The 23,966-nt window shown below is 36.8% G+C and overlaps 1 protein-coding gene across 1 annotated transcript; it reads right to left on the reverse strand.

Annotated features, from left to right (window-relative positions):
• Positions 1 to 889: 889 nt before the first annotated feature.
• Positions 890 to 22,953, reverse strand: LOC145683514 (uncharacterized). Its single transcript, XM_081754854.1, has 4 exons — positions 22,832 to 22,953; positions 21,152 to 21,317; positions 16,912 to 17,004; positions 890 to 2,709 (listed from the first exon to the last, which is right to left on the reverse strand). Exons 2-4 carry the CDS (start codon positions 21,294 to 21,296, stop codon positions 1,109 to 1,111), a joined length of 1,839 nt encoding a protein of 612 aa, XP_081610980.1. The 5' UTR covers positions 21,297 to 21,317; positions 22,832 to 22,953; the 3' UTR covers positions 890 to 1,108.
• Between the last annotated feature and the right edge of the window lie 1,013 nt (positions 22,954 to 23,966).

Here is a 23,966-nt window from a genome sequence, read left to right on the forward strand (position 1 = left end):
TGTTTGCTTTTATGCCGAAGGAAAACAACCACCATTAGCCTAGCTACTGATGCTTTTCGCACTAGTCCTGCTGTTTGTTTTTGTGTTGAAGGAAAAGAACCACTATTAGCCTAGCTACTGATGCTTTTCGCACTAGTCCTGCTGTTTGTTTTTATGTTGAAGGAAAAGAACCACTATTAGCCTAGCTACTGATGCTTTTCGCACTAGTCCTGTTCTTTGCTCTTATGTTGAAGGAAAACAACCACCATTAGCCTAGCTACTGGTGCTTTTCGCACTAGTTCTGTTGCTTTTATGTTGAGGGGGAAAGTACCACTATTAGCCTAGCTACTGATGCTTTTCGCACTAATCCTGTGGTTTCTTTTATGTTGAAAGAAAAGAACCACTATTAGCCTAGCTACTGATGCTTTTCGCACTAGTCCTGTTGTTTGCTTTTATATTGAAGGAAAAAAACACTATTAGCCTAGCTACTGGTGCTCTTCGCACTAGTCCTATTGCTTGATTTCATGTTAAAGGAAAAGAACCACCACTAACTATCTTCTTGAGGGACTTCTGCTATGTTATGTAACTCGTATAAGTTATTACAGTCGCTGACCATTCGTGTAGCTTTCCTGTACGATGGGACCATATATGTTACCTTGGGCTATCATTCGACTGCTGCAGTGATTGAAGTAAACGGAAGAAAACTTTTTATTTCTTCATATAAGTAAAATTAAATAGGTTTTGCAATACAGCTGTCGTTAAGCACAAACTTTCAGAATGGAGGGCATACATTTTAAACAGGAAACTGTATATCTTTTGCTCCGAGCATGAAACTGCACAGCAGGGAAATTAATTGAAACCATTCAGAAATAACTGTAAAAAATTGTCAATAATATAAAAATCTCACAGAATTTATTTCCTTTAACTACATAGCTATACATATTTTTGTTCTCCTCTGTAGATTGAACCTCAAACTGTTCCTGAGAAAGCGCTCGTACTATTTGGTAACGTGGAGAGAATTGCGCTCTTCCATAAATCGAAGCTATTTAAAGTTGGACAATTTATTCCTAAGTTATTGGCAAGAGAACATGTGCTTTATGCGATTAATTCTCTTACTAATTGTCCATCTTTAATGTTCAAATGGCAGTATAAAGTCAATACTTCCATCTGTAGGATATTGGTTTAAAGTGGCATGATGAATATTTTCCCCACAAGGGAACCATTCACCTGGTGTATACTTCCTCAGACGAAATTTGGTATATTTGTAAGAATGTTTTAGCCAATTAGCACCATACTTGATACGAACATAGTAACCAGGATTTGCTGGGCCATATAACCACATTCCATGGAGATTTACTTTGGTTGGGTTTTGTTGAAGATCAGCAGGTAGAAGTACATTGCTTAAATTGTTAGAACTGAACATGTCAACATGAACAAACGGTGTCCACATCACAAAATGAGGCTTCCAGAAGTTTATACTTTGATCTTTGAAATGAAGCAAAGTAATCCCATTTCTTTTAAATCGTCTTTGTGCTTTGTAATATGTTAGATTGTATTTATTATCAAATAATATGTCCCCATCAAAATCCCACTGCATGGAGCTTTTCATCTTGACAGCACCAATAACAGAACCTGACTTTACCTCATAAGAAATATTGTTTTGTTTCGAAAATTCATCGAAGACTTTGAAAATCCACTTATAATATGCAAAACTACAAGGATGCAATAATAATTCTTCAATCCACTCAACTGTTAAACTATTCAGTTTTAGCTCTCTGCACGCAAATAAATGCCAAAGCTTTGGAGGTATGTGTATTCCAGTAATATTATGTTGTATGGCCAATGGCAGCCATAACTCTCTTCTAGTTCGTGTTATATGTGAAACTCTTGATGAGAAATATGTAACATCTGGGCAATAAACTACTAAAATACCAGCCTGTTTTATTTTAAGAAACCAGTCTGCTAGTACTACAGTTGATGGCAATTCTTCGTTGAAAGGAATGTCACGTATAACGCTTGTCTTAACTACTAAAGGACTTTCTAAGTAGTCGCAGAACATACAACCGTTTACTGAGTAACTGTATTCTTCACGGTACATTAGAAAATAGTTTCTAATCTCTGTTTGATAACACCCTGCAATTGGATGCCCAGTGAGGTCATAGACTGTTCCTCCGAGCACTCCAACGTGAGGTATAGAATGGATCATTTGAATTTGCCTGTCTAGGCTAGCTTTGACGTTGAGATATATTAAATCTCTTGTCATTAATATATAAGGAGTTGTTACATTATTAACCAACTTATTCATAACTTTTTCATAAGTAACATTTTCCCTTTCAAATATTATAACTTGTACATTACTGTAGTTCTTGACAGTTTTAAGAGTCTCATTTGTAATAGAGGCTACAATAATGGGCAAAGTGTTGCTAAACTCTCTTATGTTTTGTACAAGTACATTAAGTCTTCTTAATTGTACTTCGCTTACACTTACGGTGTTCACTATAACAGTAATTAAACTATTAAGAACATTTATTGAGAATTCGCTCTTATTAAAAGGATACCCTCGATGATTTACATTGAGAACTACACGGCAATTGTAATACATCATTCTTGTTATCACCAGCTTTTCGCGAAGATTAGACTGTGTATCACTTATAAATGATCTTTTGTCTAATAGATTAATAACGCGCCGTAACATCAGTGTGGCAGAACGCACAACACTCTTTCTGGAATCTGAAAAGAAAACAAGCAGCAAAAATGTCATATTTTGAGATACACAAAGGTGTATCAAAAATAAGGCGAATTATATACCTCTAAAGTCGGAAACACACTTAATTGTTTGCATACTTCCACAAAACATACAAACACCAAATTTTGCATACTTGTTCGTCATGGGATGTGAGTAATGGGAAAATTCCGATATCACGAAAAAGGCGACATTTTCCATGTAAATGAAGTGTCGAAATTTTTCGTCGTTTCGAAATGCTGGTTTTTAGAGTAGTTCGGCACACCATAGAAACGTCATATTTTGTCAGGCAGTGAAGCTAGGAACATAGTTTATGATAGAAAAAAGAGCATTAAAATTCGTTTTCGTTTCGCGGCGCAAATCGAAAAAATGTTAAATTCGTAATGGCTGTATCTAGGATGTTGAAATTTCGAGGTGATGTTTATTCTGATGCGTAGTTTGCGAATCCGCCCCTAGACTTGAAAAAAATAATCATGTTCGGTGTAAGAAAGTGCTAGGAATGTTATAAGGGGGCGTCTAATTCTAGACAACTTGTAGATATGGTGGAATCACGAAATTGCGTTCAAGTGCGTAGCTTACACCCTAAGTTAGGGGAAAAATCGGACATGTTGGAAAAGTCGTCATCTTCGATTCAAGATGGCGGTTCAAAAGTTTGTAACCATGAAAATTGTAAGTTGCTCTGACGATAGGACAGTCATGTTTTGCTATACTCTTAAGGATGAAGGGCAGTTTCAACGGAGATTCAAATCATTGGAGAAGTCGTCATCTTGAATGCAAAGTTGCCATGTTGTTGAATTGGCTTGATCTGCCTTGTTATGAGCTATGTTAAGCATAATAGAACAAACATAGATCAACATATGAGCATGGCTCAGAGGTAACGTGTGAGCTTTCTAATTAGCAGGTTTGGGTTCTATTCCTGACTAAACGGTTTTCTATTTTTTCTTATCTCCATTTCCTCTTTTTAGCAAAGTACTTTCTGTTCGTTTTGCGGGAACAAAATATTTTCATTATTACATACGTAGAGGAAAAAGATATATTTACACGGCAACTTTTGAGATGGTCCCGAAACGAGGCAGTATGTTCGTGTAAAGTTTCGAGACGATACTCAAGTATTTAAAATCAAACATATGTAGCTTTGGAAATGGAGCATCACCAGTGTCTCTTTCGGAAGCAATGTTCGGGGGGGGGGATATTAGCCCGGGGGCACTGCTGATAACATTCTATTTGTTACTGTATTATAAACGTATTATTTTGATCTCGCCAGGGGCGCTCTGAGGAGGCAGTGTCCCCGAAAAAGAGTCTAAAAGAAACATTGGGCATCATTTTCACGATATAGTGTCCATACAAGACAACAATACATTTTGTCTCGCGACAACAGTGTCTGCTTGAAACCGGAAATGATTGCAAAATATCTCTCTCCCCTTTTATGTCCCTCGTTAACATACATCGTATACCAAATTTGAAGTGAATACCACAAGTGGAAAATATAAAATATTAATTTTAAGGAAACACACACACACACACAGGGACGTTCGCAGGGGGTGGGTCCTGGGGGTCCGGACCTCCCCCGAAATTCCAACTTTTGTGTAAATTTAGCCTAATTTTAGGGACAAGTTTAGGAATTTCAATATAAAATACCCTGATATTGAGTTTGGACCCCTCCCGAAATAAATTCCTGCGTACGCTACTGCACACACACGCTCATACACACACACACACACACACACAAATGAGCACCTCTTGAAAATTGTCTCGTCGGCAGCATACATAGTTATAATATATAAGATACGTGGAAAAGTGCCCCTTTCGATTTAATAGTTTTAGTTGCGGATCCGGTTGCAATTGAAATGCCGTGTATAATAGAGTGAAGTTTATTTTCAATCACCTATGCTAAAAAAATAAACTTTCAAAGAAAGAAAAAGTGACAGAAAAACTTATTGGGAATCAAACCCAGGTCTCCTGCCTAGTAGGCTCACGTCGTTCCCCTACACTACTCAATTCCTTAGATTTTGGACTTCCTACTTCCTGCTCACATAGTTCTGGTACGTAGCGGGCCCGCGTCTGTGGAATTACACCTCTAAAATCGGAATAGTAATCGTTTTATATATGTGTTTTTTTTAGGATGATTAAGAAAATGGTGTCTTGTTATTTGATAATAATAAATATGAGAAAGACACGATTCTAATACGCTGTTGTACTACAATGCAGAGAGTGGTGTTGTTTAAGATGCTATAAACAAATTTTTAAAAGCCTCCAATAATATTCATATTCTAAATTGCCTAGTAAATATTCGTCTTCCTTATAAATATAAGAGTAAAGATACAGGAAGACTTTATGTAATTGTCCAGTATAAATAAACATTTTTACAAGTCTTTTTGCCCAATAATTACTTTTGTACCAAAGGACAGCATTATAATACAGTGTAGTACGTTACTGTAATGTTGTTAACTAATGTTTAAAAATCCTTAACATAATTCATATTTGTAAATTACCAACATATTTAGTCTTCATTAGAAATACAAGACGAGAGATACAGGTAGACTGCAGGAGATTGTCCAGTAAATATGAAATATTTTAAAACGTCTTGCTGCAGGTAATATGTACTACTATGCCGAAGGATTCCATTATAACTGACTCTTCTATATTACAGTGCAAAAGTAGTGTTCTCTCAAATGTTATCAACAAATGTTTAAAAAGCCTCCAACAATATTCATAGTTCTAAATCACCTACAAATTGTAATCTTCATTGAAAATACGAGAATAAATATACAGGGATACTGCAAGAATTTGTGCAGTATATATGACACTTTTCAAGAAGTCTTGCTGAGGTAATATGTATTACTATGCCCAAGGTTTCCATTATAATCCACTGTACTACATTATAGTACAAAAGTAGTGTTCACTCAAATGCTATGAAAAAAAATTAAACCATGTCCAACAATATTCATAGTTCTAAATCACCTACAAATTGTAATCTTCATTGAAAATACGAGAATAAATATACAGGGATACTGCAAGAATTTGTGCAGTATATATGACACTTTTCAAGAAGTCTTGCTGAGGTAATATGTATTACTATGCCCAAGGTTTCCATTATAATCCACTGTACTACATTATAGTACAAAAGTAGTGTTCACTCAAATGCTATGAAAAAAAATTAAACCATCTCCAACAATATTCATATTTGTAAATTATCTAGTAAATTGTATCTTCATTGTAAATACAAGAATAAATGTGCAGGAAGCCTGAAATATTTTCCCACCCTTATATCACAGATATGAATTACTTTTCCTGCAGGTAATATGTACAATTAACTACAACGACACTATTATAATAAATTGTACTAAATTACACTGCAAAACATAATATTTAAAAAATGCTACAAATAAATATTTAAAAGGCTGCAAAAATCAGATTTGTAAACAGTGAGTGTTTTTGCAAAATGCAAGGTTTAATAGGTAGGCTATTGGAAGACAGTGTCCGCTGTTTATGTTTCAGAAAATAAATTATGTTATTGTCTCTAACATGTAGAGATGTGCGCAACGTGTACATAATAAGCCATGTACATGATTGCCAGAGTAGAAGTAATAATAGAGTTCTTTCTAATAAATTATGTGCTTTTTTTTTCAAAGTTACATGGAAGGAATAATACCGGTTGAATTGAAGTATGTGTTGGTAACAGGTGCCTGCTGTCAAGGGAAGTGAATTCCTGAAGGAATAATTTTCTAGAACATGACACCTCATGGCAAAGGCATGAAAGGGAGCTTTAGCGAGTGTGTGTCTAAAATCCATAGTCTTTTATGCAGCTAATTATTCTTTTTTGTATGTTGCAGATTCTAAGGTCATGGAAGTCAGTAATTACAGTCTTCTATATCAACTAGTCTGGTACTTAGAGCAATTTAAAAGACACTACATTGACTCGAACATTACTCGAAGGAGGGGATACGAGGTGTAATTTGTTTTCATGGGCAAAGGGACAGAAACCATCTGATATTCATCGAGAATTGGTGGAGGTCTATGGAGATAGTGTTATGTAGCACAAACAAGTGCATGTCTGGTACAATCCATTCGCAAGTTGTAGGAGAATTGTGACAGATGATGAGAGACGCGGAAGACTAGCAACAACCATCACTGACAAGAATGTGTGTGACGCCAGGGCGGCGATTCTTGAATACATAAGAGTAACATAAGTGTTGCATGACATTGGAAATACTATTGCAAATCTCATATGGTTCAGTGAAGAGTATCGTTCATAACCAAGTTGGTTTCAGGAAAGTGTGTATGCGAACATCTTAGTGACCACCAAAAACACTTTTTAATGGGCTTTTTTTCCCCTGATCCGGCTTACACGATATGCCCACAAAGTAAATTCATTGCTTCATCTTATCGTAACGGGCAATGAAACCCCAATGCTATTATGGGCACCTGAATGAGAACACCGGATCATGACATGCAAATATCGGTCGTCACTACAGGCCAAGGAATCAAAACCACACTATCTGCCAAGAAAGCATGCCTGCTGTGTTTTGTGTCACTCATGGTGTTATTGATGTTGAATTCCTGGCAAAGGGTACAAGTATCACTGCGGACACGTATTATCAAACAATGGACAGTCTGAAAGCAACCATACGTCAGAAACGAAAAGGTGCAGTAAGAGAAAGAGTATTGTTATTACACGATGAGGCACGACCACATGCACCCCAACGGACCCATACATACATAATATGTTTTAACTTGGAAATTCTTGGCCATATGGATTAAGGTTTATCGTCTCTTTCAGCAGGAAGGCTATATGAGACGTGGAACTATAGCTTAAGCTAGGATCCTAACCATGAGTTTCAGCCAGGAATCGAATCCGGGTCTCCCACGCCAAAGACCGTACGCTAACCATATAGCCACGAGGGATCTGAAAAAATCTAAATATAGTTACGACTCTTGTCCTATTTTGAAATAATTAAATTCGAACTAAAAGGTCAAACTAATTTTAAATGAACAAATTGCCTAACAGCGAATAGCACATGTAACATACATCATTCATGCAAGTGAGAGCCCAAGAAACATCTACTACCGGTAGCTGATTGTTTATTAGAGTTTAGTGAGGTTTATAGACTGAGACGTGTGTCTTTATTATTGGCATTATTTATAGGTTTAGCACTTGCTCCCATAGTGCTGAAGCTTCTGGAAGAAAAAAGCGAGGAATAAGGAAGGTACCAACGTTCCTATTTCCCAGAAACTATTTGTGAGAGATAAGGAAATGTAATTACCATTAACTTGGGTAGTTGACCATTTGAATTAACAGAATTCGACCAGTGGCACCGCCAGATAGGGATACGCACGAGACGAGTCGAGACAGGATTTTCCTGAGAAAATTCGAGTCGAGACATGACTCTTCCAATAGAGAAATATACATTTTCCGAGTTGAGACATCACTTTTACAGCATATTTTCGAGACGAGACAACCACAAATCTTGTCTCGTGCGCATCCCTACCTCCAGATAAGTTGTGAGAACAATCCAAAGTTTAAATGGGAAAGAGGATTGAGTAATAAGAGTATATAGTAGTTTAAAATAACATTACAAAGAAATCACTTTAGTAGAATTTTAACACCTGTATTTTGTGGTAGGATTAAAACAGGTAGAGTGCCAAAGGACATGATGGATCACTCCCACCGTAGACTACTGAAAGCAGCAGGAATAGCTTTTATGCGTGGAGATGTGGTTTAAGAAACTGTCCTACCTGAACGTTGATTAAACTGAAAACAGTATGTGGCATACGTAAAAACAGAGGTTACATACGTAAATGCCGTTGTTTTTGGACTTAACGCACATTCCTATGTAACATCCTCCAGCAAACATAGCCTATAACTGAAAACATATGTTTTATACGCACTTTCCGTATAAGTATTTCGAATAAACGTACTTTCCGTATGAAAGAAAGAACTGTATATAAGCGGTAAGGATCTCACATTCCGTATAAGTGTTCCATCTATGCGTGCTTTCAGTATGAAAGAAAGAACTATATATAAGCGGTAAGGATCTCACATTCCGTATAAGTGTTCCATCTATGCGTGCTTTCCGTATGAAAGAAAGAACTGTATATAAGCGGTAAGGATCTCACATTCCGTATAAGTGTTCCATCTATGCGTGCTTTCCGTATGAAAGAAAGAACTGTATAAGGATCTCACATTCCGTATAAGTGTTCCGAATAAACGTACTTTCCGTATGAAAGAAAGAACTGTATATAAGCGGTAAGGATCTTACATTCCGTATAAGTGTTCCATCTATGCGTGTTTTCCGTATGAAAGAAAGAATTGTATATAAGCGGTAAGAATCTCACATTCCGTATAAGTGTTCCATCTATGCGTGCTTTCCGTATGAAAGAAAGAACTGTATATAGGCGGTCAGGATCTTACATACAGATGGACGAATATAACATATAGCTGACCTACTGAACATACGTATACGCATGTAATATACGGAATACTGTTAGATGTCAGACATCCTGCAACAGCATGACGTAACATCTAAGCGGGAAAAGGGCAGTGCGTATGTAACACATGGATAATGTACGCTCTTTATAGGTCTCCACAGTAAAGATAAGGATTCCGTATATTTGTACAATATACAATTAATAATGGATTTTGCTCAGTTACGATCCAACAGTTGTCCTAACCTTTTGCGGCTGTCAATAGCAGATCCATTTTTCATTAGAAGTGACAAGATCCGATACAGAAAGCTTTCCCTGTTAATTCCGTACACTTATTGGACTACATACAGTAAGACGACTATTCTTGAAACTGAAATTAAACTTTTCAGTTTTACGTTCCACAGTGTGCCCCTGTAGGTGGATTGAAATGGTGGAATAAATAAAGCGAGAAGAAACGGGACGAACCCAGGGGAAACCCACTCATCCGTGTTTGTCCACAATAAAACTCTCTTAGTGTGAGCTGGGATCTAACCAAGGACCCTTACGCACTTGAGGTGAGAGTTCTACCACTGAGCCATTATGACCCTCCCACGGCAATTCTTTTTGGACGGTTTCAACTAATATCGTAATCATGAGCCTACCTTTTTGCACTTTGTAATTGTTAAATTTGAACCCGTAGAAGGGTTTATAAATATTACGAGGCAGCCTTACTAGCCACATCCTCTATTACACTGAAAAATGGTTAGAAGATGAGTAAATTGTATTAAACATTGAAAATGTTTGTACTAATTAAACAGCATAAGCACAGCATAAGCAAAATGACGGGGGTTGAAAATCCAAATTTTCCGCTGTTAATCGAAATTGTTATTGAATAAAACCATTGCAGAAAATCAGCGAGGCCAGGGATGTCCACTCGCTATGAAAACTGAATTAAAATAAAATAAAGCACATAAGCAGCACTTGTAGTAAACGGGCACAAAGTACAAAACGGAAGCTCGAGACAAACCAACAAACACCGGCTATAGGTTTATTCGGCCTCATTTTTAACCTTACCAACTACACAAAGCCGTTAAACAACAGTGTTACTATGTACGAATAACTCATCTACAATAGCATGAAATCTTTCTTTCTTACTGTTATTGAGAATCTTAATTGAACATCACGTTAGTCAGTGCCCACGGGAACCATTTCCAATACTGTTTTACCTGAACGAAATTTGATAAACCATAGGCGATAGTGCTTCGCCATTTCTTGTCCAAGTATACTGTTAATGTTTCATCTGTGCCTTGTTGTGCAGAAAGTCCCAATTTCAATTCGACTTTTTTTTAATAACTTATTTGGTCTGTTTAAAGTGCTATATGGGAAACTGCACGGAGAAAAATGCATAAACCAGTCGGCATGTAAATGCTGTTTTTACCAGGTTACGCGTGTCACCACATTAAGTAATGTTGTTTTATCCGTAGTACGATCTACACTACCGTCCAGCGAAAATGTTGTATTGTGGGACCACAATTTCAAATCTAGAATTAACGCCATTCCGATGGTGGTACCTTACCTATATAATGTTGTTACCACCTTCCTACGACTGTCCCCCCTTGGTTCTTTCTAAATCTGTGACTCCCTACCTTACGAGAGTAATAAGACGTCATACCATTCTGTGAGAAAGAAAGAGAGGAAAGATGTTTTAAAAAAGAAATCCGGACGCCGAACTCCAGACTTGGCATGGTGTTCCCACCTGTTGTACTTTTATACATGAAATTACATTACTTAAGGAGCGCACCGATGTATCCACTCGGAAATCCAAGTCCTTTTTTTTCCTCAGTGTGAAAGGTTTCATTTCATTTACGTAGGTTAAAGTGGGATCCAAACTAGGTGAGCCTCCAATGGAAGTCGAACCTAGTTTCTCGCACTGAAGGTGCGTACGCAAACAATACATAGTCACGAAGGAGATGAAAAGAATGTCATTCGCAGTTATGTGTTCTCCACGGTACACTTTCATACAACCCTGATCAACTAGGCACTCCCTACTGACTATCTCTGAGCGGCACAGTGGCTCAATAGTAGAGCGCTTATCTTTAGTGCGTGGGGTCCTTGGTACAAACCCGGCTAAGTAAGTTTGTGGTCGACAATATCATGTACGTGGATTTTCTCGAGGTACTCCCTTTTCCTTCCACGTTTTCATTCAAGCAATTCTTACATCATCATTCACTTGCCTTAATCATCGTTTTCGTAAGCCAAAAGGGCATAAACGTGGGATGTTAAACCGAAACATTTCATTTCATTTTTTAATATTTTGTTCCTCTAGCCCAGCGTTTCCCAACCTTTTTCAACTTGCGGCACACTACGGTTGTAACTTGAATTTTCGCGGCACACTCATAGATATTATTATTTGAAAATATAAAATATCGTGGTATTTTTTTCTGTGATTACTGATCTGAGAACAAAGCTCGATCACTGGTTTTTACCCGTGATATATCATTATGCTTATTTTTCATTCTAATTTAAAAATTGAAAACAATTGCAGTGAGATATAGGACTCAGATTTTTAAAAATACACTTTCTTTTTCGAAAACTATATCTTAGCTTTCATTAAGAAGGAAGATTACTAAATAACAAACGAACAAGCAAATCTCTTTTACTTTTAAATCACAAATGTACGTAATTTGTATGCATGTTTGCTTTGTGGAATGGATTGAATATTTTAAAATTTCAAGTTACGAAATAGCCTCCATCGATAAAGAAGCAATAATGGTCATAACAATGATAACAAATACTTTTTCCAATATTAAAAATGAACAGAAAAGTAACACGGTATGAAACATAAAATTGTAGATTCATAGTAGAGGTTCATAGTAATGTGAAATACAAATATACATTTTTCCTTATGTCTTGCAATTTGATTGCTATAGAGTTAATAATTTAGTTTCTATTTCCTCGCGGCACACCAGAGGCCCATTCACGGCACACCGGTTGGGAAACGCTGCTCTAGCCTGTTTGCTGGACAGGTACAACGTTTGTTGTGTTAAGATGCGTGACTTTAGTCCACCCCTGCTCTCGTTACTGAGGTGAGGTTTGCATCAAACTTTAAACGGGCATTTCAAAGGAACAAACTAATATATTAATTGATAATTCTGCCTAATAGTTTCCAAGAAATTAAGGTTAACATATAGTCAGTGTTTTGTTCATTACTTTTTAAGGATACAACAGATTTTAATCATCTGATTTCAAAATTGTTTGTGCTCACATCGTTGAAAATTTGATCATTTTAATTCAAGAAGTACTGGCTTATGCCCTTTAGGCTACAAGAGATTTTTGAAAGTCGATTACTGCGATTTTTTTATCTGTGTGTTCATGAATTAGGAATCTATTTTTTAAGTAACGAAGTTTACTATCTAGATATATTTATATTTACAGTTTAGGTTATACGAGGGTTGCACCAAAAGTAAAGTTCCCATTATTTTTTACCAATAGAAAACATGGTTTATTGTTATTAATTTATACATCGTTCGAAAGCTTACACTGTTGTCTATTTTTCAACATAGTCTCCATTTTTTTTCAACACACTTTTGAAGATGGTGCTCCAGCTTTTGTATTCCTAAGTCGAAGAAGTCTCCTACCAATCCGTTGAGGAAGCGTGTGACCTCTGCTCCGACTTCATCGTCGCTCCTGACGTGTTTGCCACCTAAGTGTTCCTTTAGCTTGTGGAAAAGGGAAGGACAAGTTCACAGACAGGGACCCTCCGATCTTTGAGCAGCTCACTGTTGATCTTATGGACAAGCGCATCCGATACCGGCGGTCTTCCACTTCGTTCTTCATCGTGAGCTTCGGTGCGACCCTCAGCAAAAGACCTGCACCATTTGCGGACGGGCTGCACGGACATGCACTCTTCACCATAAACCTCAGTCAGTTGCCGATGAATCTCCACGGGCGGTAACTTCCTTGAGGGGAGAAACCGGATTACTGCTCGAACCTCACACTTGGCGGGAGCGGCGATCAACATTTCCATCTCTGACGGCTGCCAAGCGAACATTGAGCGACCTGAAAAAATGGAGACTATGTTGAAAAATAGACAACAGTGTAAGCTTTCGAACGATGTATAAATTAATAACAATAAACAATGTTTTCTATTGGTAAAAAATATGGGAATCTTACTTTCGGTACAACCCTCGTATTTACAGTTGGAAAAATGGAAAGCTATGATCACTGGACTGGTGGCAAATCGAACGCAGACCCTTACGCTTGGCGGGCGGATGCTTCCCTCAAAGCGACTTGTGACATAATTCGTTTACAACATTAGTTGATTTCCTCATACCCAACCAGTCGAATTCTTGCCATTATTTCGTAGAGGCAATACAATATTCACTAAATATTTTGAACTGTTCTTGTTTTCGTGTATTCTACAATTAATTATTATTGACGGAATTATCATTTTGAAACTATATTGCTTTATCTATTAGCAAAAAAGTTTATTCTCAGCATTTGAAAGGCAATAAAATTCATAACTAAATTTTATTGTTCGAACTCTAGTTGTTCGAGTAAAGCGCGGAGTGTAGTACAGCCAGGAAGACAGAAAATCTTTGGCAATACTTTCTTATGATGTCACGGTCAAGGGGACTAATCAGAATGCTGAACGCAAACTGCGGCTACCTGTTATTTTAATATCTTGTTAAACTAAAGTCAAATGGGCAATTCCCTATTCATTCATAAATTCAGAGTCGTTCGCAATAAGAAGCGTGAACATGCCGAAGAGGAAAACTGCTAAGAAATGCTTACAATCGGAAGTGGCCGCCATCCCGGACCCTCCCACAGATTCAGCTATATTATCGCCTCCACACTCAGAAGATTTAACTCTGATGAAGAGGGTGTTGAGGCCAGATCCATATGCGTACATAACATAGAGGATGCCGTCGATCCTCAGAAGTTCGCCAACCTTCTTAATACAAGAATGGAGCATATTGTGCCCTTCATGCTGAGGAAGATTGGATACCCAAAAAGTGTAGATTTCCTTCCGTACAGAAGAGGAACGTTCTCATTTCCAACATGTGTAGAATGCGAGGATTTTGACCCAGACGCATACTTTTCATTCAATCCCATCAACATGGAACCATGTACACCGAGAAGTAGCACTCCTACTCAGCCAGAAGACAACACACAACCAGCCCAGGTAGATCAGAATATCAACCCAGAGAAGATGAAATCATACAGCAAGACACAGGATACAACATGCAACAGCACACACAGATGAATGAACCGCCACAACCAGAGAGGATCAAAACCTCATGCAACAACAATCAGCCTACATACACCTGGCTACATACATCAGCATACATACAGCCTACCTGAGTCATTATAGGTATTAACACACAAATCAATCTCAAGAAATTCATGCCAACCTTAGATCGCAAAAAGTTGCTCTATACCAACATCATTGGCATCCAGTCCAACGCACGGCCGCTCCCCCTAATCCGGCTTTTATTGAAGGATCCAGTTACTATCAGTGACCTTATACAAAGTAGAGTACACATAGGAGGACGAAGACATCCAGTTGAAGCCTGTCGTAGCAGTCCCCGGGCCCAATCTTGCTGAAACTGTTACTCTTATGGACACACCAAATATCAGTGCCACGCCGCCTGAGTGTGTTACAGATGTGGAGAAAGCCATAACAAGCCTTGTAATAAACCCACCGATCGGTCCTTCTGTGCAACGTGCAACTTGCACGGACACCGCACAGGAAGTAGTGACTGTTCTAAGAGAACTAGGGAGCAACCCCGGAAGATTCCAAATATCATAGTGGATAGAATAACGACCAACTCTGGAACCACCGGCCATTTCAAGAGCCAAATCACTAACCCGCTCAACTCAGATTCCACAACCATAGCAAACGCAAAAGAAGAAGAGGAACGGGCACCCCAAGTAAATAACTCAATAGATCACAAAATTCACGCAGCAATAGAAGAAACTATGCAGAAAATCATGATATGAATTGCTTCTGTTATGATAATCACAACAGACCCCAAACAGCAGAGATTTCCTTCAGAAGCAATAGAAAAAGCATCGAAAATCATGTTCCACTCTCACCTCAGAGCGATAACAACCACCACAGGAGACGTTTATTTCCATCACAAGCAATCTCCAAAGCAGAACATAACACATAAAAAGAAAATTACGCCAGAGAAGAACACTTATGACAAGCAGAAGAAACCATCCAACAAAAGTTTTTGGACTAAATGCCACAACTTCTGGATCTGAACGCTATTCTCTGCGGAGGTACAGGACCACTTTCTGCAGCAAGATTGACAGAACATCGGCGTCACACAAGATCGGCTACGCACCGGCAACGCACAAGAAGGAAGCAGAATGTGAATTCCGTTACAAATTGAGATTGATCGTTCAACTCTCCAAATTATACATATGACTGCAATGGGTAAAATAGAATTCCATGCTAGAAGTCCGTCTCAGCTTGTATAAAGCAGAGTAATTATTTTCTTGTCTGTTTGTCTCTGTAAGTCAAATGGAAGAGGAAACTGATCATTCAACGTATTTTCTTACTGATCTTTTATCACCCAGTTTTATTTATATTTGGTTGCTATTGGTTGTTAATTCATTTTATGTATTGCACTATTTCCATTGTTCATTTACACAATATCCGTTTAAAACAATGATAAATGGTTTCTTTTGTGTCAAATAATTATAATAATTATAATCAATTTCTGTGAATGTTGATAGATTAATCTTCTTTGAGGTAGAAAACAATGCAAATCCACAGTCTTTAATTAAATTATCAAATATAATTAATGATGTTGAAGTCCCATATGTCCTTCAGAACTTATTTCTATAGTACGAGGGGTCCTGGGTGAGATTCCAGGTGGGGACAATCGGTCTAAAAAGTGCAACATCTGTTTCAGGGTAGCCATCCTGAGTGAGGTTTTCCTCTTTTACACCAGGCAAATGCTGGGATGGTACCTAACATACAGGTCCCAGACCATTTCCTTCCTTTCCCAATCCTTTCTTCCTTCCCTTTCCTTGGGCAGTGTGATTGCCGAGGGATGTCATCCCTTATACGTGACGGGCTAAGATGGTCATAGATCCCGAAAGCCCAGAAATCTAATTTCTAATCCTAATCCTAGTGACGGGCTAACATGGCTATAGATGGCGAAAGCCCAGAAATCTAATTCCTAATCCTAATCCTAGTGACGGGCTAACATGGCCATAGATGCCGAAAGCCCAGAAATCTAATTTCTAATCCTAATCCTAGTGACGGGCTAATATGGCCATATATGCCGAAAGCCCAAAAATCTAATTTCTAATCCTAATCCTAGTGACGGGCTAATATGACCATAGATGCCGAAAGCCCAGAAATCTAAATTCTAATCCTAATCCTAGTGACGGGCTAATATGGCCATAGATGCCGAAAGCCCAGTTATCTAATTCCTAATAATAATCATTATTTCTATAGCGCTGCGTAACATTTATATAATATGAATATCAAACAAACTAATCGTATTTGTCTTATATCTCGCATGTTAATATTGGGATTATCTCAAAATGAACTTGAATTAGTACTGCTCTTCCACTCACCCATTTAATTACCGTTTGAATGTATATTTGTGGTAATATAAGTGTTATATTTAGAAGAATTCTGTGTGATATTTTAACTTATCTGTTTTTACACTCCTACAATAGAATCCTATAATAAAATTGTTTTGTCTTCCACTATGAAATGATAATTCTATATCTTATACTTACTTCTATCTTATACTTACTTCTAAGTTCTCGGAGAATTTGCCTGAGACAAAGTGCGACCTCTTCCCGAATCCTGCACCATACCTTCTTATTAGTTTTGATCTTGACAAAAACTGAAATAAAAAAAAAAAAAAAAAAAAAAAAAACAGGATAAGTTAAATCATTATGACATGCTTGGTATATAAATAAAGAAGTGCCAACATGCAAATGTTCTTATGCAAGAAGAGACATTGCGTTTATAGTTCAAATCCTTATCAAGGTTCAAATCATTGTTCAAATTCTTGTTTTTGACTAGATTAGATATTTTGGACTAGAAAGATAAAAGCAATGATAAAAAGGTGAAAAGTATGCATAAATACTATAAAACAGCGTTTCCCAACCTTTCTCAACTTGCGGCACACTACGGGCGTAAGTTTAATTCTCGCGGCACACTTATAGATATTTTATATTTTATTTATAAATATAAAACAGAGTGGTATTTTTTTCTGTGATTACAGAGAAGAAAGCTCAATCACTGATTTTCTCCCGTGGTAAATCATTACGCTTATTTTTCATTCTAATTTAAAAATAGAAAACAATTGAAATGAAATATTGGACTCAAGTTTTTAAAAATACGCTTCCTTTTTCGAAAACTGTATCAAACTTTTAACTAAGAAGGAAAATCACTAAATAACGAACGAACAAACATGCATGTTTGTTTTGTCGAAAGGATAGAATAACATTTTAAATTTTCAAGTTACGAAATAGTCTGCAACAATAAAGAAGCAATAATGGTCATAACAAAAGAAAATAAATACTTTTTTCAACATTAGAAATGTACCTAGGTACAGAAAAGTAACAGGGTATGAAACTTAAAATTGTATATTCATAGTAGAGGTTCGTAGTAATGTGAAATGGAAATATACATTTTTTCCTACGTTTCGCAATTTGATTGCTATAGAATTAATGATTTTTGTTTAGATTTCCTTGCGGCACACCAGCAGCCCATTCACGGCACACCAGTGTGCCGCGGCACACCAGTTGGGAAACGCTGCTATAAAATATGTGTCTTATAAAATTGTGGAATTGAGAGGTATGGATTATTATTGATATCTCGCTTTTAAATACCATACTCGTTTGACGATATCGAATATACGACGTTAGTTTTCACGAAGAACTTCTCTTCTAAACTTTGTTTTACGTATCATCTACCACGCTTTCATATCATGTAAATACATTGTAGGTATCAGGAAGCCGAAGGAAAACTATCGGAACGAGTTTTAAATATACCCCTATTTGATTCTTTTCCGCAAACTTCTCCCATATCTGCGCTCCTTCATTTAGTTGATATCGTGTTAGAATTGCCTGGACAAAGGGAGAAAACTGGATGAGAACACTAATTTCTCAGTATTTAGTTGATATCGTGTTAGAATTGCCAGGACAAAGGGAAAAAAACTGGATGAGAACACTGATTTCTCAATATTTAGTTGATATCGTGTTAGAATTGCCTGGACAAAGGGAGAAAACTGGATGAGAACACTGATTTCTCAGTATTTAGTTGATATCGTGTTACAATTGCCTGGACAAAGGGAGAAAACTGGATGAGAACACTAATTTCTTAGTATTATTTCCACGAAAACGAAACTTTTTTTGTCCTTCCCGTTGGTTTAGCGGCTAACGCACGCAACGCTGATGCACATGGTCACAGGTTTGATTCCCGTGAGACAGTATTTAAATTCGAATGCGTTACAGTTGTTCGGATTTTATCTTAAACCATACGTTCGTGTCTCTCATAGCTTCAGTGCTGGAAACATACGTTAAACTTTAACAAACAAAGAGATGAAACCTTTTCCCTTCCAGTTAGAAGTTGTAAAATATATTATTAATAACTATAATCATAGCTTAATATAATAACTGGCGTCCATCACTTCACCTTCATATTGAGAGAATTTGGATGTGCTTTAATTAATACTAAGTAAAATACATTAGTATTACGTTTTGGCGCCCATCTGACATTAAGACTTTACCTGTACATAGTTAACCAAAAGGTCAAGCAGCTTATAAACACACAAAACAGATTAACAAGTTCAACTTAAATCTTTTATCATAGTAATGTTGTACAGTCACCCACATAAGTACCTGGACCCCTGACCATTATAATTTCATTACTTGTGTGGGTGACAGAAATATATTGTTACAAAGACATTGAGAGATGATTGGAAAATTTATTAATTTATATTTTCCGCAATCTTGACCAAGAATTATTATGTATTATCTATTGCACGAATATCAAACTGAACAATGGTTGTCGTAAGAACACAGTTTTACAATCTAAGAATTATCAGACAGAAACATGTTGAGTAATGAAGAAGAGTGTGGAATAGGAGAGCAAAATAAAGCATATGTTGTTAGTGAATATCTAATAATTCACCCCTATAGAAAATATCAACTACACTATCAGTATCCTTGTTTGTTTGTTTGATTGATTGTCATATGTGGGGATGTCAATATCGAGGCTAATTGTGCCCGTCACGGTCAACACGACTAATATATATATATATATATATATATATATATATATATATATATATATATATATATATATATATATATATATATATATATATATATATATCAAAATGTAACCAGAAAACTGCTGTAAAAGAGAAAAATCTAAAAGAAGAGATAAAATAATAAATATATGAAAATAACAATAGTAACAATAGAGAAAATATATAACAATAACAATAAATAGTAAAAAGCTAGAAATTATCGCTTGAGGCAAACTTTCCCACGAAGGCCAAGTACCATCGACTCATTGTCCATTGGTTCGTCTTCCATCATCTCAGATTTAAAAGAAATTGTAGGTCGCTTAAAAACAGGTCTAGATTTTGGTCTTTTCGGGTCAAAGAACCGTATCATTGAGCCGGCGTATATGCTAGTTAAATTTTAGGGCGGCGACAAAAGGTGGGCGGCAATGAACTGGTGTTCACTTAAGACCACCACTAATAGAAACACGTGGGGTTTTGTGGGGTTCGCTAGTCAATACAACTTGGGTCGGAATTTCTTGACTTTTGTTGGGAACAAAATTAGTTTGGGTGGAAACGCCGGACGTCTGGGTTGCCACACATTTACAAGAAGTAGCAAATAGCACAGAAAGCGAAGAAGCGATAATTTCTGGTCTTTCCTTAGCATCGGCAGCAGGGATCTTCTCACAACCATTAGCTCTCGGATATGTTTCTCACGTTGAAAGACTGGACATTTCCGAGACCAAGCAGAATGGTCACCCTTGCAGTTGACACAAAAGGACTTAAACCCTATTCGGCCTAAGTTCTAAACTGCGATAAACAAAGCCACGTGAAACTAAATCTCGCTGATTTGCTGTTGGCCTACCGACGCTTGTACTCCTCCGCAAAATAGTTCGTATGATTGGATTATTACTTTTACTATGAAGCTCCATATAAAACTGCTACATTATTATAAATAACAAAAATATAATATGGATTATCTACGCGCAGTAATTATGGCGCCAATTCAACTGTGGGGGCGTGTTCTGCTTTTAAGTCTGAAAGAGCTGACATGAGTCCCGGTTCCGCGAGTGTTGTGGTCACCAACGAGGTAAACCTTTACTCACTTAGCAACAATTGCTTACCAACGAGAGTTTTTTTCTTTCTTTTCTTCTGCTGCTGTAAGTATCTGGACAACACGAGACAATATTGTCAAAATGTACGTGTACAATTTGCTCCTCCTCGTGGGTAGTGGGAGTGATACATCACTAGCAAATTGTATTTGTGACAAGCGGAAGGATACAAATATTTTGCTTATCGGAATTTAGAGCTTATGTTGAACAGGAAATATTCGCTGTATAGGGCTCTACACTATCAACCTACGGTGTTAGGCATCAACTGACCAAGCGCCAGTTTTCGATTTTCGAGATTTTTATATCAGTGTGTGGGAGACAATGTAAATAATGTTTTAAAAAATGGTTTGAAACCTTAATATTTGCTTAAACGTTCAGGAAAAGCTATTCGACCAAGCGCCAAGTACTGGATTGTAATGGTAACACGATTGTGTTTCTTTCAATATCTCAGAACCATGTTTTGGCGTTTGGTCAATTGTTGCACCGTCCGTTTAACTGTTCACATTGCCAGTTACGCAGCAACTTCTTTTCGTGTGATTCATCAGAAGGTAAAGCATCACGCAATGACCTCACAGAGCATGCAGTTGAAAATGACTAATATATTGAAAAAAAGTAAAACTACCAACAGGCGAAATACTTACCAGAATAATATAATTTGCAATTAAAATATAAGATGAAGAGAGAAGTTAGGATCATAACAAGTTGAAAAAGTTTCTTCCTCTGTGTCAAGGTGCCTTTTATCTTCCCAAGTTTCTTCACAGCAAATTGTTTGACTCCAACTCCCATTACCAGATTATCAATAAATATCTATATGAGAAACATTTAAGTTATATTATAGCTTTAACTCTTATTCTCAAATATATCTTGGAATTCTTCAAAAATTTATACACAAATTGTTTTAGAGAATTTAAATGTTCATCCAAAGCTGCTGCTGTAGGCCTACGAGTTATTAGTTTCTTCATGTAATTGGGCTAAATAAAAAAAATGATCACGATGTTCAAAATTAGCGGATAAATTTCACTATCCTCAAGCACAACGTACCTAACTGTAGTTTACAATAGTATTCATGTTATTTTCAACCAGTGCAAACTCAGAAAATGATTTCATGTAAATGAATAATCATTTCCCTAGATCTATATCATATACGGAAAGAAATATTTGATTCTTCTTCTTCAAAAGGACCAAAGAAAATGCCTACGTTTTAAAACTACTTTAAAATATCCACATACTTAACAGATTGCTTTTGAAGTTTCAAACTATACTATACATAAGAACAATAAGTCTTGTAAAACAGCCATATCCATGTATATGTAGACAGATATCAGGGCAACAGTGGTAAGGGAAAACGTAAAATGACTTTCTAATTGAGATTCAGCATACCAAAAATAGGTTTCATCTACGTCCTTGGTCTTCTGTTAAGACTGGGAGTGGCACAAATCAACCATTGCGTGTGTGGTATGCCCCAGCTCGGACTACATATCTTCACCTATGCGTGTAAATATAAAATATATAGTACAGTATGCAGAAGTACTCCTTCTGCCAGAAATTAATATTTAAAAGGGCTTCTTTCGAGTTAAATGCCGCAGAGTTGGTCCAGGGGGTCTCAAGCCCTAATCAACATAAAATAAACTACCCTAGCATAACTTAAATTAAACTAATCTAATCTAACTTAACCTAAATCTTAACATGCTAGACCTGCTATGCGGCACAAAGGCCTCTTCTGTCATATGCAGTCATTCACTTAAACCATAAAATTACCATTTTACTTACGGACTATTGTAAATTTACACCTGTATCTTTAGTATTGGGAAATTTCAAGCTATAAGCATTTGTGATATACTATACATGAAGCTGCATCAATTCCCGAAGTAGTAGGACGCTCATACTTTTAGGGATTATTCATTGAATATGTACGAACTTACACAGGAGGTAACAAAGCGACATTTATTTACTTATCGACTGATACGAAAATAAAAAAGAACGTACCTGTACTTTATATCTGCATGTGTAGTGCCCTTGTACTTTATCTATGACTATGTGTGTATGTGTGTGTGTGGAAGGGGGGGGGGGAATTTAACGCATATCGCATGTCTTGTGCACATGGATACTTCTTACTATTGCACTACGTAGAAAATTTATGGTATTTCATGTAGAAGTGGTAATAGAATACAGAAGAAATGCAGATCAGGGGGTTTGTATCAAAACAAACAATCTTACTATATCTACTATGCAAGTAATATTAAATCATACGTTTAATACTATAAATATGGTAATATTTTATAGACTAACAATTCTGAAACTGAAATACTATTTATGTTTACCTTCTACAGGCAATATGCATTTTGTTATTAACATAGTTAATACAATAATGCGTCAAATCTTTAAGAAACATTAATTAAGAACATTTCTTTAGTTCCATTTCCACTTTAAAATTAGTTCTGAATTTCTTCAGACACAAACAAGTTGTCCCAGTTGTCTACATCCTGGATAATAGTCAAAGTTGAAAATTGGGTCATTTTATTATTATTATTATTATTATTATTATTATTATTATTATTATTATTATTATTATTATTATTAACTAACTAACTAACTCTATGACCTATGGAACCCGGAGGTTCAATGCCGCGTTCACAAAAGCTCTCTACTGACTTCTATCCGTAGCTAACTGCATCCAGTTTCTATTTTATATTCCAATCTCTGCGAGATCCATCTTAATATTGTCCTCCCATCTGCGCCTAGGTCTTCCTAATGGTCGTTTATCGATTGGTCTTCCAGTCAAGAGTTTGAAAGCGTTTCTACTTTCTTCCATTCTAGCTAAGGGAAGTTCCTCTAAGAGCGCGCGGCCTCTAAGAGTACGATCAACAATTTGCCAGATCTGGCAACGCTGTACGATGTTTGTTTGTATTCCTGCAGAAGCGTCGTTGTGTGAAAGGTGGTTGTACGCAAGTTGTCTGCTTACAGCATCTGTGCCCTACGTTTTATTGGTAAGTAAATATTTTTGATACTCCCAGTGTAATAATTGAGTTCCCACTAATTAGTGTATGTAGTTGAATACAGATATATTCTGTTTCTAAACTTAGTATCAAATGTTAGGTATGACAATCAAGTTTGGGCATAAGGCAGATAATACCATCATATCTGGAAACTATTGCACACTTGCGATCGATTTGTAAAATGAGTGCGATTCCTCTAAGAGTACGCATTTTCTTTCCTTCAAGAGTACGCGCGCACTCTTGGGGACCGGTGATGCCGTACTTTTGGAGAACTGTGTAGACAATTGAATTTGACTATCAGAGAAGAACACCTTGTTAGATTCTTTTCCAATTCTGACAGTGCGGGGTTACTTTGAGGCAAAATGAATAGGTTTCTCTAATATAAACACTAGCAGTGTGCATCGCTGTTGATTCGCATAGCCCGAGAAAGTAGTAGGCCTAGGTATGATGTGAATCGCCG

This window comes from Thermobia domestica, chromosome 4 (assembly GCF_964235325.1).
Source record: "Thermobia domestica chromosome 4, izTheDome1.hap1.1, whole genome shotgun sequence".
Lineage (NCBI taxonomy): Eukaryota > Metazoa > Arthropoda > Insecta > Zygentoma > Lepismatidae > Thermobia > Thermobia domestica.